Here is a 15626-nt window from a genome sequence, read left to right as displayed (position 1 = left end):
TGTTTGGAACAATAAACCGTGAGATGTCAAACACATGCAATCAGATCTTCAGAAATTCCAGGCAGCGCCTCCCAAAAGTGAAGCCTCATCTCTCTCCTTAGTCCTTAAAAGTGCCTGGATGACTTTTGACTTTTTTTTTTAAATGTGCAACTATCCACTCCACACTGCTCTCAATCGGGATCCTGAAGCATGAAATGGGATTCTCATTTTTCCCAGAAATGGAGGAGGATAAAGTGCGAGAAGGAGAGAATAAGAGCTTGCTTCGTGTTGGCGAGGACGGCTTGTTTAGTTTGTGTTACTAAAGCAAAAGCATTCCAGGGGTTTTAAGGACTACCAGATGGCAGCTTGTTCCCTCCTTAAAACAGCACAACACTCTGTCCTTATACAGCAATAAGAGCAGCGGGCCTGCACACACCCATAACGCACTTGGGAGGAGGGGCTTTGCTCTACTGTAGCACAGGGCCGCGGAGGACAGGGGTAGAAGAGAGAGAAACCGTGGCTGACTGAATATGCCACTTGCAAAGTCTCGGGAATCTGTTTAAAAAAAATAGCTGATCTGCTTAAAAATGACAACGGACTGCCAAAGCGCTTTTCGAAAGTCAATTTCTGGTGCTGCTAGTGCTATTTGAGCAGATGAAAACTACAAATTCTTTTCATTAATCACATGAAAGGACTGCAAAGAAAAACGCAAGAAATGAGAAGAATGTAGCTTATGGCAGAGAAGGCCAATACCGGAAAGATCAGAGGTGAAATATACATTGCAGGTGTTGCAGCTGGAATATTACAAGGGTGGGAAAAAAAAAACAAGACATTGATATCCTATCCTGAGGCTACGAAGAGCAACATCTGTGGATATACTTATTAAATTAGGATGCAGCAGTCAGGGAGAGTGTGCTTCTCATCAATAAATCAAATATTTTTACTTTCAATTTCAGAGGGTGAAAAAAATAACTAACTGTAGCACAATGCAGCAAAGGAAATACTTTCAAGGCTGTGATTGCCAGCTAAGATTTGAAAAGCAGTCTGTGAGCCAGTCACAAAATAATTTAGACATTTCTGCATCAGGTCTTGGTGTGCAGTTAAGTGCTGTGAGTTTTAATCAGTGCTTTAAAAATGGCCTTTAGTTGCCTCAATCATCTTGCTCCTTGCACAAGTTGCAATATGCTTCCCAAAGCTCATGCTGGGCAATCAGCATGCCTCAAAGGTTCTTAGACCGAGGAGAGATTATGGGTAGAAAAAAACATTTTGTTAGGGGGTACAGAACAACTTATTTCCACCTTGAAACCTTGAAGTGGTTACTGCAGAAGAGTAAAGAATTTATCCAATTATTTTTATACCATCCCAACACAGGATTGCCAAGTGTATGTTGTGGCTCGTAGCTACAAACCCCACCACCATGCACATGGGAGAATAAGGAAGCATAGGCCTTCAAATCATTTAACTCTGAATGTGACAGAAGGAACAGCTCTGTGCTGTCTGGAGTAGAAGCGAGTCTACACAAGGACCTGGGAGGCTGGAGAGTCAAGGTCATGGGGTTCCTTGGTCACTTAAGCCCAAGCCTCCTCTATTTCTCAAGATGGTAGAGCGCTTTTAATGCCATGAGAGTTGGAAGCAACTACTGTTTCTACACTTCTCTCGGGTCAAACAAGAATGGTAGCAGAGGAAATGCACATTACAGGCTATATTGTACCACCACTGACTTATGTGGCAAATGTTGAAAAGAGAAGGATTATCTAAGCTCTGTTACAAAACTGTGGCAGTGGACAGGACCACATGCATGCACTCAATGCAGTGAAGGCTAGTTTATGTAACCTTACAGGCCTTCTTGGCAACACCTGTATCTGTACCTAATTGTTTAATTCTCCGACTGCTGTCGTTTCATTATTTTATTCTCAGTATTTATTGAGGTGATCAAAATTTAAAATGAAAGCGCAAGAAAATGAAATATTAAAGTTTCCACAATGTCAAAGAAGATGTGCCCAAGACAAAATGCTGTCCTAGTTTAGTCAAACTATGTAAACATCAATGACATTAGCACAGCCAAATGGCCAAGCAGTCATAAATGCCCCAAAGCAGTGTTTGCTTTTAAAAAAAAATGCACATGCAGAAGCCACAAGTCATGCACGAGTAATTCCCTTGATCTAGTTTTTAATACACTAGAGTCGCACACAACTCAAAACGTCCATGGCTTGAAAAGTAAGTGACAGTCAAGAAGTCTTCACCCACATCAGAAGTGACACAGCACTGTAATTAACTTCTTGTAACACACTGAATAATGTTCTGTATCTTCAGATATTTGTAAGAGGTCATTGCAAAGATAAAAAATGATATTGCTTGTCTTTGAAATCATAGAACAGTGTAAAAAAAGTTAAATAATCCAAATAATATGCTAAAGAAGCTTGTGCAATAGTTACAAAGCAATAGCTAAAAGGGCAGAATCCTTGAGCACAGTACTAGGTTGCCGGTACTGAGCAAAATCAACATCTTGAGAAAGATATTAAAAACAGCAAATGCCACGAACACAAGCATTTATTGTGGGAAGCAACAACCACAGACACACAAGCAATCCATAATTCCTTCACAGCCTACATTTAATTCACAAAAGCAGACAATCCTTAGCAACTCATAAACAAGCCCCCACATTTTGGGCGTCTGACTATCTTCTGAAGCCACCCACTCTACGGAACACCATTTCCACCCTTCAGTCCACACAAGGGAAACGAGCTTTGTACATTTGGCATAACGTAACTACTCAAACTCAATTGCTATTATGTGCTAAATAGAAAAGGCCAGCTCCTTGCCTTACCAGTGAGCACTATCAAGTGTTAGTCTGAAACACAAGTACTAGTCAGGGAACTTAAACTCTGTAGAAAGAATGACCATTCTTAAGCTATGCAGCTTTACATTTGCAATATTAGGATGTTATATAGAACATCTTTTGAGCCCCCAAAAACAGTATTTTCCTACATGGTCTTCATTTCTCTTAACACCACTTTCGTAAGTAATAAGCCTACATACAGCACAGATGTATTCGTGGACTAGAATGTTTTTTTTTTTTACTAATGCCTTGTTACTAGAATCCAGACAGGTGAAAGTGTAATGCCACATCAACTGCACTTTGTACCTCTTGACAAGTCAAAACTCACTTTTCAAACTCGAGACCTATCATTTAAGTAATGTTTTTATTTTGTACAATAGTCTTTTGGTTTCACCAGGTGAATTTACTGTACTTCTACTATCACTGCTTGTTTTGGGTACTACTATAAAGCAATGGCAATACATTTTCTTGACCCAATCAAAATAAAACTATTTCAGTATATACCAAGACTAGGATTCCCTAAGTGTTGGTGGACAAGTGTCTGATTGGTGTGAAATTTCAATAACATGGCAAGGTTTATGACAACACTGGTGTCAGTTGAACTCATTCTGCAATTTTGCAAGGGATTGCCTAAAGATTTAGATTGATTTCTTCACTAATACTATTCTGACAGTTACTTATTCATGTTAATAATACTTATAGAGGGGATCACGGGTTAAATTTATTCAAACAGAAAATATCAAACTCCTGTATACAAATCTATCCTTGCATTTTGGAATAACGTATCAAAGATAATCTGGACTGTACCAGCACCAGAAGAGGCTATCGCATGACCAAATTATTTGACTGAAACACAGGTCCCTTTCCAGAGAAAATCGATCATTCAGCAGAGGAAAAAATAAATCTTGATTTCAGACTGAAGGCTTATTGTCTCTCCCGCAGCTGCTAAAACACTGCAAAGAGTACTCAGCTCCCTGTCTGGAACTGCTGCCAATCAGTCTGGATGAAAAGCGGTCCTGTTTTGATTTTATATTTCAAGTTCAGTGGGGAGAAAAAGCAAACCATCGAAAAAAATCTAATTGAATTTGATGTTCTAAAAAAATCTTTAAAGCACAACATTGAGAAAAATCCATAGTTTAACCCGGGGGGGGGGGGGGGGGGGACACATATCCTTGTAGCATTGTCACATATCTAAAAAAAGATAAGCAAACAGATCAATGATAATTAACATTGATTTCTTAGGGTTTTTTCCACCCTTAAGAGCTAATCAGTAAAGACTTTACCAAAGCCAATACCCGGCACCTTATAAATACTACAAAACTGTAGCAAGTTCTAAAACAAAGTTCAAAAGTAAAAATGATGAATCCAGCACCACTAAATCACCCATTGACAATCTGGCATGCGCCAAGACAGCCAAGAGCAATTTGTACCAAATTTCTCTGAAACTAAAATGGATTTATTAGTGCAGTGGTAAAAGCAGTCATCCAGCTGCTTGAAATGCTGCCTTCAGCTCTTGTCAAGAAAGCCTGCTAACTGCATTATATTCAGGGGAGGGGATCTTTGCATCTTATTCCTTTACTTCAGGAAATTAATTTGGACTTTAATGTGTTTATTTCTTTTGCACAGGTTTAAAAAAAAAAGCAAAGGAAAAAAAAAATGCCTGTAAAGGTTTTTGTCCTTTTGTCAGGCTAACATGAGTCTTAAGGTAGCTAAGGCACATCTTGAATTTATGGCTTTTCTACCTGACAACTGAGGCAGCTGTAAAGGTCAGGTGTCCGTAAGACTACTGGTTTAGAGTTACCGGAGTCTTACATAAGAACATGCATACAGATTACAGACCACCAAACTATCTGACTGCTAACAGCTACGAGCTTGAAGGATTGAGGAGAAATGCAAGCTTTCAGCTTTATGAGGTAAACAAGGCTAACGTGGTATATTTAGTTACACCGGCTTTCTTGCGAAGCTCAATAAGTTCCTGCAGAAATCTGCCCAAGAGTCTGTCAAGGCTACATCGATAGCACAAAACATGGAACACGCAATAGAACCTTTCAGCTCCTCAGGGTTTCCAGCTCCATTGCTACATAGCTGGCTCCTCATTTAAAGAGCAAGGGCACATTTTCAAGGTTGCCAACACAGCCTTTACATATTGTATATAAAAACATTATAAACATCAAGAACTCCAAACGAGAATCTGAAAGGGTATGGTATTGGTTTACTAAATGTAATTTTCACTACCTCAACAACCCAGATTTGAAACACAAAACCTCAAAATTAGAAAGGAGTTTTGTAACTTATACTTAGCAGCCAGCCCCAGAAAAAAACAACTGGTTTCTGCTTGAAAGGAAATCCAAAATTCAAGTGTGCCAAATGTCAAGTCAGTGAAAAAATTAATTTGCAGATAAACATTCAATAAATAAAGAGCAGCCTTTGTACATACATACTTTAAAAGCCACCAATTCAGTATGCACAAATAGCTTGGTCTGGATTCTGAGAAAATCTAATCGAGAACATGGTGTGATTTCTTTTTTCCTGAATAAATCACCGTTCACTGGTCATTCCACCTGATTATTAAATCAGACAGAGGGATAAATGGTGTCTGAAATGACGCTAACAGCTAGCAGCATGGAAACAATATGACTATGACACACTTGTAATTTCATCAATTTCTGAATTAGCCCAAGTCAGGAAAGGTCTGAAAAGAGAGTCAGCCAAGGCTATAGTCCATGCCTCAAGACCTCTGACCTTACAATCCAAGTTCAACAGTCTGTGCAGGATATTAGTTTTGCAATCCACTGAACACCAAACCCTGAGCAAGAAATGGCTACAAAAGCACATGACTTACTGAAGGTCTTGCAAATGTCAGACACGGCCTTGAAGACTCGGTCGGAGAAGTTGACCTTGACCTTCATGTGCTTCATGTTGGGGAGCTGAAGGCGCAGGATCTTGTGCTGGGGGGTGAAGAGCAGCCGCGCGTCCGCCTGGATCCCATACTTGTCCAACGTCCAGTGGGTCTTCAAAAGCCAAGTCTTCTTTTTCTCCCACCACAGGGCGTGGTCTGACCAGTCCTTCTTCACATCTGCAGCCAATGAGAGATCACGTTGGACATGGGAATCCACAGCGCATACAATTTCTTATATCCATAAGCAACCTTTTACAACATTATTCCAATTCAGGTTTTATATATTGCGTCATACAGAGGCATAATGACTAAACCCTGGATTGAACAACTGCTCGTTTCACAGACCAAGATAAAAATAAAAATATTTTAAAGGCCCTTCAAGCCTAATACCAGCAAACTCCGAAACTTTGTACATACACATTTAAGACTACCATACAGATAGACACATTTGCTAAAAGTATAAAGTGACAGGTCACATGACCAACAACACACACCAGAAAAGCCAGTCGAGCCACGGACTGACTGTTCAGACCGAGTTTGACAGGGGGGGCCTCATGTTTACAGGACAATGGTGAAAGTAAATGACAGAGCGAGAGGTGCGCTTTAAACCAAATCGTTCAGCATGCACTACCTAGAGTATCAAGTTCAGCACTTGGTTCTCAAATCGAGTTTTAACCATTCAACACTAATCCAGTCCTTTTTCATTGTCACCTCAGGACTACAATGATGGGAAACTTAAGTAACTGGCTGAAGCAGCAGCTTCTTTGAAACTTTGTTTAAAGGTTTCCCAACTGAGAGATTAACAGAACTTGAAGCAGCCAGTTTACTGCAATCTTTAAACAAAACTAGCAAAGAAATGGGGTGTTGGGTTTCAAGTAGTGAACCAACTCTTAAGATTGGATTTACAATTGGAAAGTTCAGTTTTATATAAAACAAGCACAGTACATAGTATTTTTTTTAAAGAAAACAGCAGGAGGAATGCCAAGTTTCTGGATCTGATGAATGCGCCTTTCCCCAGCAAAAATGAAGTGTAGTTTGTGGGGGAGTTGGGATTTGTGGCTGTCTAATGTATTCGGTATCCGTTTAGTTATGATGGAGACTATCCGCCTCAGAGGCACAGTGGCCATGCAACTGGAGAAAACGTCTTGCTCAGGGGGCCATTAATAAACAATAAAAGATGTCGGGATCAGTCAAACCTTTACGCAGCGTCTTTTCCAGTTTCCTCTGTGGTGATGTCAGCCTGCAGGCATGTGGCCAGAGCAAGAGAGACGAACACTTCCACTGGTGTCCAGTTACATATCCTACCAAGCGCCAGTATGTTCTGAACCACACTCCCACCTACCCTGACTCAGTGACTCACATTTTCTACTTCTTCGAGTTCCTATTTGGCTTTTTCTAGGCTTATTTTAGTCTGTTTTGAGCCAGAAGTGCCCTTTTATAAAAAAAACACAAATGTTACTATGGATTAGGGGACGACCACTTAACGCAGATATTACTCAACCATATATCACTCGATAAAGAAAGTAATTCCCTGTATGGATATAGAAACATGACTTTTTGGGGGGAACTTTTCACAAGCTGTTTCACACTCCTCAACTGTCAGCTCAAGAAAAGAGAGAAATAGCCCAATATTATAGCTACACAGAACTCATTATACTTCAGTATTAAGAGCTCAGAAGAGGCTATGAAAAGTCTTTCCAATGCCTCTCTATGTTTCATGAAGAAGTCAAACATTTGGATTTTGAAAGTGAATTAGAATGGTCAGTCACGTCGACACCACATTCAGCCTTCATTTTTGTAAGCAGGGAGAGGCCTTGCACCTCACGTCACTAAACTGACGCAGGCCTGCAGGGCTCAATCTATTACACATCAGCATTAAAGCCAAATGACAGCAGGTGTTCATACAAACAGGAAACAGTCAAGGCTGCCAGACACTCTGTTCTGTTGACAACAGTAATCCCAGGAATAACCAAGAAATGCTAACTCATTCTATTTAGTCTACACAGCTCAGCTCAAGCCCTATTGATACATTACCGTTTTTGGTCTCTACAGAGCCAAGCATCAAGAGGATGTCCCTAAATACCTTTAAATGCAGACTGCAGTTTATTTATACGATATAACACAATATTGGCTTCATAAACTCATTTAAAATGGAAAAAATACCAGATCACAGAAATGACAGTGCATTCCTGGCAGGTTACTTATAAAGAAATTCCGATAAGAGGAACTTTCACACTCTCTACTTCAAATTATCAGGACAGCACATAACCCGGCAAAAAAAGTCTGCTGAACTAAAAATCCCTGTCACCCTAGCAACAAGTATAAATGATTTAAACGGTGTAGGGTGAAGTGCTATATTGGGTTAGGTCAGATCCAGAGCCGGGGCTGGAGGAAACCGGTTTATGCCCTCTCCCCTCCACAGTGATTTACTACAGCAGTGGTTCTCTTGTTAGTTACGTGACAGCAACTCCCTCAGTGTCCCCTTCAGGGATGTTCACATTCTGCCTGGCCCCTGTAGTTCACTGTTGGAGTACAGTCCAAAGGATACATACAATCGGCAGAAAGGAAGAAGTAAAGGGGCTTCCTCCCCCCTCGATAAGCTGAGGGCTGGTTCGCAGTCAAGAAGGGGGAAACGCAAAGGTAGTTAAAAAAGGAATCGGTTGTATCCTTATGGGCAGTTTTCCCCGAAACATTGTAATGTCTATGTGCGGGCATGTGTGATTCAGCTCTTGTCGCCTGTCCAGGGACTGCTGGGTACTGCCTACCTCGGCCGGCCAGACAGTGAAGCACGCTGCAGTTTTCGGGGGATTTGGTTCATTAATACTAGCAGTTAACTCCCCAAACATCCTGCCCCCCCATTGCTGTAGCCCACTGGCTGCTTCACAGGGCTTCACCATGACCTCACTGTTGTGTATAACTGCGCCGGCATCCATCCATCATGCGCTTCAATAAGGGCCGGTAATTCAATCTCCAAGATGCCAATAGCATCTCGCAAGCTAAAAATACAGCTTGCAAGGGTGACGTAATGCTGGAGCTAAATCAGAGGACTAAGTAATTGGTTGCATTTAATGCAGGCCTGGAGTCCTTGGAAGAACAGTGTCAGGAAGCAGAAGAAAATATCGCAACAATCCTCAAATACACTGCATAGAGATTAGACTGAAATCAGGAATGCCACATCACACAAAATACTGAAAACAAATAAAAAATAACTTCAATAAAAACCTAAGGATGATGGAGCTATGAACCTATAAAAAAAAGTGTTCTTTGGGAGTATCCCCTTTCAACTAAATATGTTCCTTACTGGTATTCAGAATTGTATATCGTACTATACACAATCCCCACCTTTTCACCCAAAAAAACTTTTCATCAAATAACGAAACACTTGCTAAACTTTCAGCCTGGTACAGTGGCTCCCCGTGTTGTGTCACCTGACAATAACAAAAGGTTGTTTTTTGGAAGTGAAGAAAAATCAATAGATTCATCATGGCCAATTTGTGTTTTTCTGATTGTGGTAGTGTCGAAAATGAATTGAGTTTGCAGTTTGGGGGGGCGGGACATCAGATAGAAGAATCATGAAAGTCAAATTCTGCAAGACACTATGATGGTCACTATCTATTTTGTAGTGCTGCGACACTCTCCCGCTGTGTGGAAATAGCACTGAAGAAGAGCTTGCAGACAAAAGCAACGGGTTCTGAAACAAAGCAAAACACCTGAAACTCCTGAAAGTCGCTGTCACATCCCATACAATTCAGAAGTTGACAATTTCATAAGTGCCTATTCTGCAAATAATCAGATCCTCATCTGAATTCATTCTCTGCAAGGCAATTTTATGGTGGTTAAAAGTAGCCAAGAACAGATATCTGATGTAAGCACTAAAATAAAATGCATTTTTTACAAGCCTGCCTCACACTTCAGTGTACATTTTTTTTTTAAAAGGCCATCTATCAAGAAATATAGTCTGGCAGTCCCGAGAAACAAAGAAACCAAGAACCTCATTTAGAATACATGTTCTTGTGCCATACCTGTACCTACACTGTTTTTATACCCAAGAAAACGTTTTCTAGCAGCCTCGTTTTTCACTAACTATACCCTAAATAAAGGGCCTGTTCCTTTAATCTCATTTGTAAATGCATTTCCGCTCTTCGCTAGACAATACATGCAAGGAGTAATATGATTAGTACCTGTCCATTATATAAGCAAGTGGTAGATTTTGATCTATAAATCCTAACAAAACCTTAAAGTGTCAGACCATAGATTTCTCCTAGAAAAGGGAGATCTGATGAATATACAGCTAAGAAATTGCTTTGATTTTTTTTAAGCAACCGTTGTAGAAACCATTACGTTATGAAAGCAAGCTATGAAATTATATTGGGTTGTGTCACATTGCAGCAAAAATAATAAACAAAACTGATATGAAATATTCTCCTGTTCCGTGTATTAAGCAACCCTTAGATTTTCAGTGGAAAAACATTTGCTTTCTAGCACATTAGGTTTCTAGCGAATTGTTTGGTTAATTCACATACAACTGAGCAGAGTAATTTCATTATACAAAAGTAACTATTATTAATGCTTTAATTTGTTGCTCCATTTAAAGGCCTGCATACTACTACATGAGGTCACAATTTGAAAATATCTTCTTGAGGATGTTCAAATACTGGACAAAACCGTGATCTTCCCTTCATCCTCCCTTTGCCTGCTTGTACGTCGCCATGTGTTCTTTACACAATTTTCCTTGGTGAGTTTGAAGTTACAATGGAGATTTACAGTTCTAATCATTAAATTGTTAGTCAGAAAAAAAGGCTGCTTCTATTTAGCGTTTCCTTGGTGACCACACTCTAAACACAACAAGGGTTAGGCCATGCCTTACTCCTTATTTCCAGAGCACATGCGCATTCTATCCTAAAACACTGCAGAAAACATCTTAAACATCTCATTCAGCGGATGGGCCAGGCCGAGCATATGACTGACCTCTACCTCTCCAAGATGACATCTTCTCTAACAAGAAACAGGCATCTGATAAAATACCAGGAAAAAAAGCACACACAGCAACCATACCAGCAATGAAAAGCAAGAGGAAACAAGTGCTCAATTACAGATAATGCCCACCATCCAAAAACATTTTTTCCACCCTCTTTCACAGGGCTTGTAATATCAACACCTGAACCATTTAAGCATCAGGCACATGTACCTGATAAAGGTTTACATTCACCGTTGACATAAGGGACAATTATCATGGTTTAATAAAACACTAAGGTCAATAACAAGGTTTGAAGAGTTTCATTTCACTTTTAATGATAGCTTGAATCAGCCTTACAATGGTCTAAGCAGAACCTAATAAAACTCTACACGTATTCAAGTGCAAGAAAAGCAGAGAGACCTGGACATTTGTCCACAGAAACGAATCCATGGACTGTCATGGTCAGGATGAGAGGTCAGCTCAATTACTACAGGCTGACTGATCTTATTAACAGAAACCAGAGACGGCCAGAGGGAAACAAGCAGTGGTGGGGGTTTAACGGCAGGGCACTTAACTTGATCATGCAAATAGAACAAAACAAAAAAGTCTAGTCACGTTAGGATGGTAACACCTCTACAAATCCTTCAGCGTCAAAACAAAACCAATCGGTAGCCAAGGGATTCAAGTGAAATGCAGGAAAATCCCTTCAAATCTTCAGACTCTAATCCTGCTGTTGTCTGAAGGTTTTGAGCTCCTGGGCAAAAAAAACAGAACTGAACTGAAGATTGGGAAATAGGGAACCAGGTGGATTGGAACTGAAGAACATCTTAAAAGCCCCTCTCTATCACTCTACATCCACTTAAACCGCAACAGTTGTCCAAGCTTGGGTGCCTTCAAGATGGGCTGTTCACTTCCCAAGTGTTTCTTTCACAAAATGTCAGAATTTCGGGACAGTGACACAGTAGTGATATTTCTCAAGTGCAATGTTAGACAGCCCTGAAACCTAGCTGGAACAGCAGTAAATCCCTCGGGCACACAGACACAGCCTTGTTTAAATGCAGGCTGCTCGTTTTCCAACAGCACGTGAGCTAGCAGTCTCAGAGGGATGCTTCCCAGACGCAGAAGACGGCGTGAGGATCTCGGAAACCCAGGCCACAGAAGCACACAGGTTACACGCTCTTCTTCAGTGAAGGGTTACTCAATTGAGGTCCTGAGAGCACTAACTTTTACAGACCTGTTCCCAGTGATAGTGTGGCAACAGCAAAAGAAAGGATGCAAGAACAGTCTTCTGATTTACTATATGCTCTCCAATATGGAATTAGGGTTTATAAAACACTTCTATGAATATTACAAAGAAAAATACAAGAAAACCTTTAAGTCACATAACGTTTGTTTATGCGTGGAGATTTGATTCCACAGAAGGGACATTTCAAACTAAAAACAGACAAGTCATACAGCGGCAGAGAGAATTGAGAATCTGGCCAACTAATCCATTAAAACTTGTAGGGAGTTATATCATTTCATCAAGCAGTGAAATGACCAGTTTATATGCAGCTATCCAGGAGACCTCTCTTACAATTACTCTCAGGATAGGCCATTCGGTCGTACAGCCAGAGCAGAATAATACCAAACAAAACTGCAACTCTTGAGCATGTTAACTATACCTACTGACTTAACTTGCAGTCCCAAAGGCTTGATCTACTATAAACCTCCACCAAATCAAAGATGATAATGCATGTACCTATTCATGCCCGTAAACCTTCCTGAGAAAAGCATCTGAAATTTTGACAGGAGCAAAGAGCTAAGAAGCCTGTATTAACCAATATAAATAATCTGAAACTAGACTCATACATCAATAACCCTGGAATCACACAGCACTTACTGGTAAGCATGAATGAGGTTTGTCTTATAAGAATCTAAATATTTGCCAGTAAAATAAATTAGAATGTTGAACATTAACTAAAGTGATATTAAATGCGTAGATAATTTCAAAGCAGTTATGATAAATTTGAAAAAGTCTATCCGTGAATATTCTGCATACCCAAGTGTCCAAAGCTACCCTTAAAGTGTAAACCCCCCATCTATTTAAGTAAATATTATTAAAGCTCCGTTCTAAAGACATCTGAACTATCATCCAGCTCATAAACAGTACTGCATCAACCTCTAAGTCACGGCCTGACTTTGTAATGATCTTTCACCAAAGGGGGAAACAGTCATAGAACAAATTTTCACAACTGAAACTCCAAGATTCCTTTAATAATGTATTCCAATTATGTTTATTCCCAACCAATTTGGAATCTCTAGTTGTATTTTCATGTCCCAGCTAACAGCTCACCTTATTTGGGCGAAGGACTCACATGTGAAAACAACAGACAGTACTCCATTAACTTATCTCTGAGCCATTCTTGCGTTAATGCGTCTCAAGGTTCAATGCTGACTGGAGGAGAGGCACTTGCAAGCCTGTTGCTGGCTGCGAGTCATGTTGCCATTTCACCAGGAGCTGAGAGCATCCTGGTCAACTCATCCTAAGCCTACCTCCAGCTCTGCTCAGCCAAATGTCCAAAATCAATTCAGTCAACTAGTGATATGACACAGGACATAAGATCTCAATGGTCTCCAATCATTTGTAACCTATCGGTTGAAACTAGCTAATGTTCCATGTAACAATCAACCAGATGCCTCTTGAAAGAAACAAGATTGGCAGTATCAGCAGCATGGCTCGGTAGTTTGTTCCAGTCTCCCACAAACTACCAAGTAAAAAGGCTCAGTCCCATAACCCCTGGATTACTGAACTCACTTTAGCCACTTAACCAGCACCAGGTACTTGGTAGACCCTAAAATCAAAGATTCCTCAAAGAACTCCTCCACCGCATTTTTACGATTCAATTGTTAAACTCCACCAACTTTGAACCACTATTTTCTCAAAAGCAATGAGAAATTTAGAAGTTGTTTGAGGCAAAGCAGCTTCAGGAGTGGAAATTCTGTTCAAGAGTTTGCCCTATTTCAACATAAGGGAATTATAAATCACTGCAAAGTCTAACCCAAGAAACAGGAAGCCACATGGCTGGGCAGGGCCCCTACTTAGCCAAACTACTTCCTGTACACAAGATTAAAGACTGTTAAGGATACAGGACTATCACACACTGGAACGGACCACATTTTCTGCCAAATGATGGAATCGGCAAAGCAAATGCGATTAATACTGTTCTTTAAAGAAAAAAAAGCAGGAAAACTCGCTATTCATTTACAGACTATAAGCACCACTGGCAGAGCACGAAAGACCATTAGCTTCACTCCCACCTACACTTAAGACAGGAGGACATGTTTACAAGAAGGATGAAGACCTTCATTATAGCTTGAGCCATTGTACTGTGCCTATTAATGTACTCACAAAACAAGCACATCCTAGAACACATCTGATGAGGCCAGTGCGCCGCAACCCAGACTTTGCATAAAAACCAAGAGAGATTCCTGGTTTTAGGATGTGAGCCACAAAAACAAGCCTAAGAATTCTGCAGAAGCAGTTCGACTGAGGTCCTAATTCTGTAGCTGAATTTGACAGAGCCTTTAAACCATCGGCACAAGCATTTTTTGTTCCTCAGTTATTAAAAATGCATTGAGAATTATCACATATATTCTTCTGTTCCTTCACGCTACATGACATCTTTCATCTACAAACACAAGCAGAACATGAATCCCTCAGATAGAGAGGGGCTCTATAAATCAGCAGGAAGTACGGCCTCCAGTCTCAGAGAAAGAGGTCAATCAGCACAGTGCGCCACCCCGCCCCCATCCTGCAGAGCACTCTGGGAGGAGATCTTGAATCCCAGCCTTCCCAGGCCACAGCCCCTCATCCCAGAGTAAAAAATTAAAATGAAAAAAAAAAAACCACACAGGAAGTTTCACATCCTGATCCGAATGGCTGCTGTTTCCTTCCAAACATCCCCTATTCTATTGTCAGCTCTGAGCCATCTTCCTCCAATTGCATCCCATCTCAACAAACTGTAGCGCAATCTGGTTCCAAAGTCACAAATCAGGTTCAAAAGTCTGCAAAACGTTTTATGGTGGAGATTTTTTATAGTGTTGCATCTTTATAACAGAAACAATACAGTACAATCTACACAGATGTGCTGTATTAAGTTGCCGATATGAACAGACTGCAACAATTAAGCTGAAGGATCCTTTTTTTGTGATGGGATTAGCACACAAGAGCTGCTGCTGCAGTGCCCCCCCCCCAGCTTCACAAAATTGGGGAAAGTCAGAAGTCATGGCTAGTCATTAAAACAAATACAAGAAGTTAAAGGTTTTAGAACCTGAAACCAAGAGGGAAAAAAATACTAAAATGACAACAGCAGAGACTGAACATGCCAAACCCTGGAAGTCATTTCCTGCTCCACAGAAGACTTTTATGGAATTCTAACAGCACGTCTCACGTCACACAATCCAGCCAGAGACCACCCCCTCCTGCTTACCCAGCAAACAGCAACATTATACAGCTGTCTGGTAGTGGCTGGAAGTCACACCACCTTCACAAAAATAGAACTAGCACAACCTACAATGGAAACATCCTAGCCTGACCCAAAAAATAAAGTTATTGTTGAATTACCCAAAAAGACAAGAAATTAGGTTACAGGAGATTTAGTACAAGATAAAGAATTCACTGCAGAGATGGTGTAATGATACTCCATACCTTATAGAATTCCGAGTATTGTTTTTGAATTCAACAATTTACAGTTTGCTTCCAACCCGATTTTTCTTGACGGGCGAGACGCTGAAGGCCAAAAACAAATTAATTTCTGCTGTTAAAAATCATCTGCAACATGACTCAAGTCAGCAGGGGAGGAAAAGTCTCTGCAGGCTGAAGAATACTTGCCATTACAGCAGACAGCACAAGAGAATTGCAAATTCATATCAAATCGACTGTCTGAACAAAATGTGCCTGGTTCTATTTA

At 40.4% G+C, this 15626-nt stretch overlaps 1 protein-coding gene across 4 annotated transcripts in view; it reads right to left on the bottom strand.

Annotated features, from left to right (window-relative positions):
* fermt2 (FERM domain containing kindlin 2) overlaps positions 1-15626 on the bottom strand; it is a 40327-nt gene that overhangs the window by 17701 nt on the left and 7000 nt on the right. For all 4 annotated transcript variants that reach the window (XM_015350744.2, XM_015350745.2, XM_006632417.3 and 1 more), the window contains exon 3: positions 5661-5894. In XM_015350744.2, coding sequence (XP_015206230.1) covers positions 5661-5894 — 234 coding nt within the window. The remainder of the gene's footprint in view (positions 1-5660; positions 5895-15626) is intronic.

Source organism: Lepisosteus oculatus, chromosome 8 (genome assembly GCF_040954835.1).
Source record: "Lepisosteus oculatus isolate fLepOcu1 chromosome 8, fLepOcu1.hap2, whole genome shotgun sequence".
Taxonomy (NCBI): Eukaryota; Metazoa; Chordata; class Actinopteri; order Semionotiformes; family Lepisosteidae; genus Lepisosteus; species Lepisosteus oculatus.
Note: the sequence above shows the minus strand (reverse complement) of the source record. Positions and strands in the feature narration are given on the sequence as shown.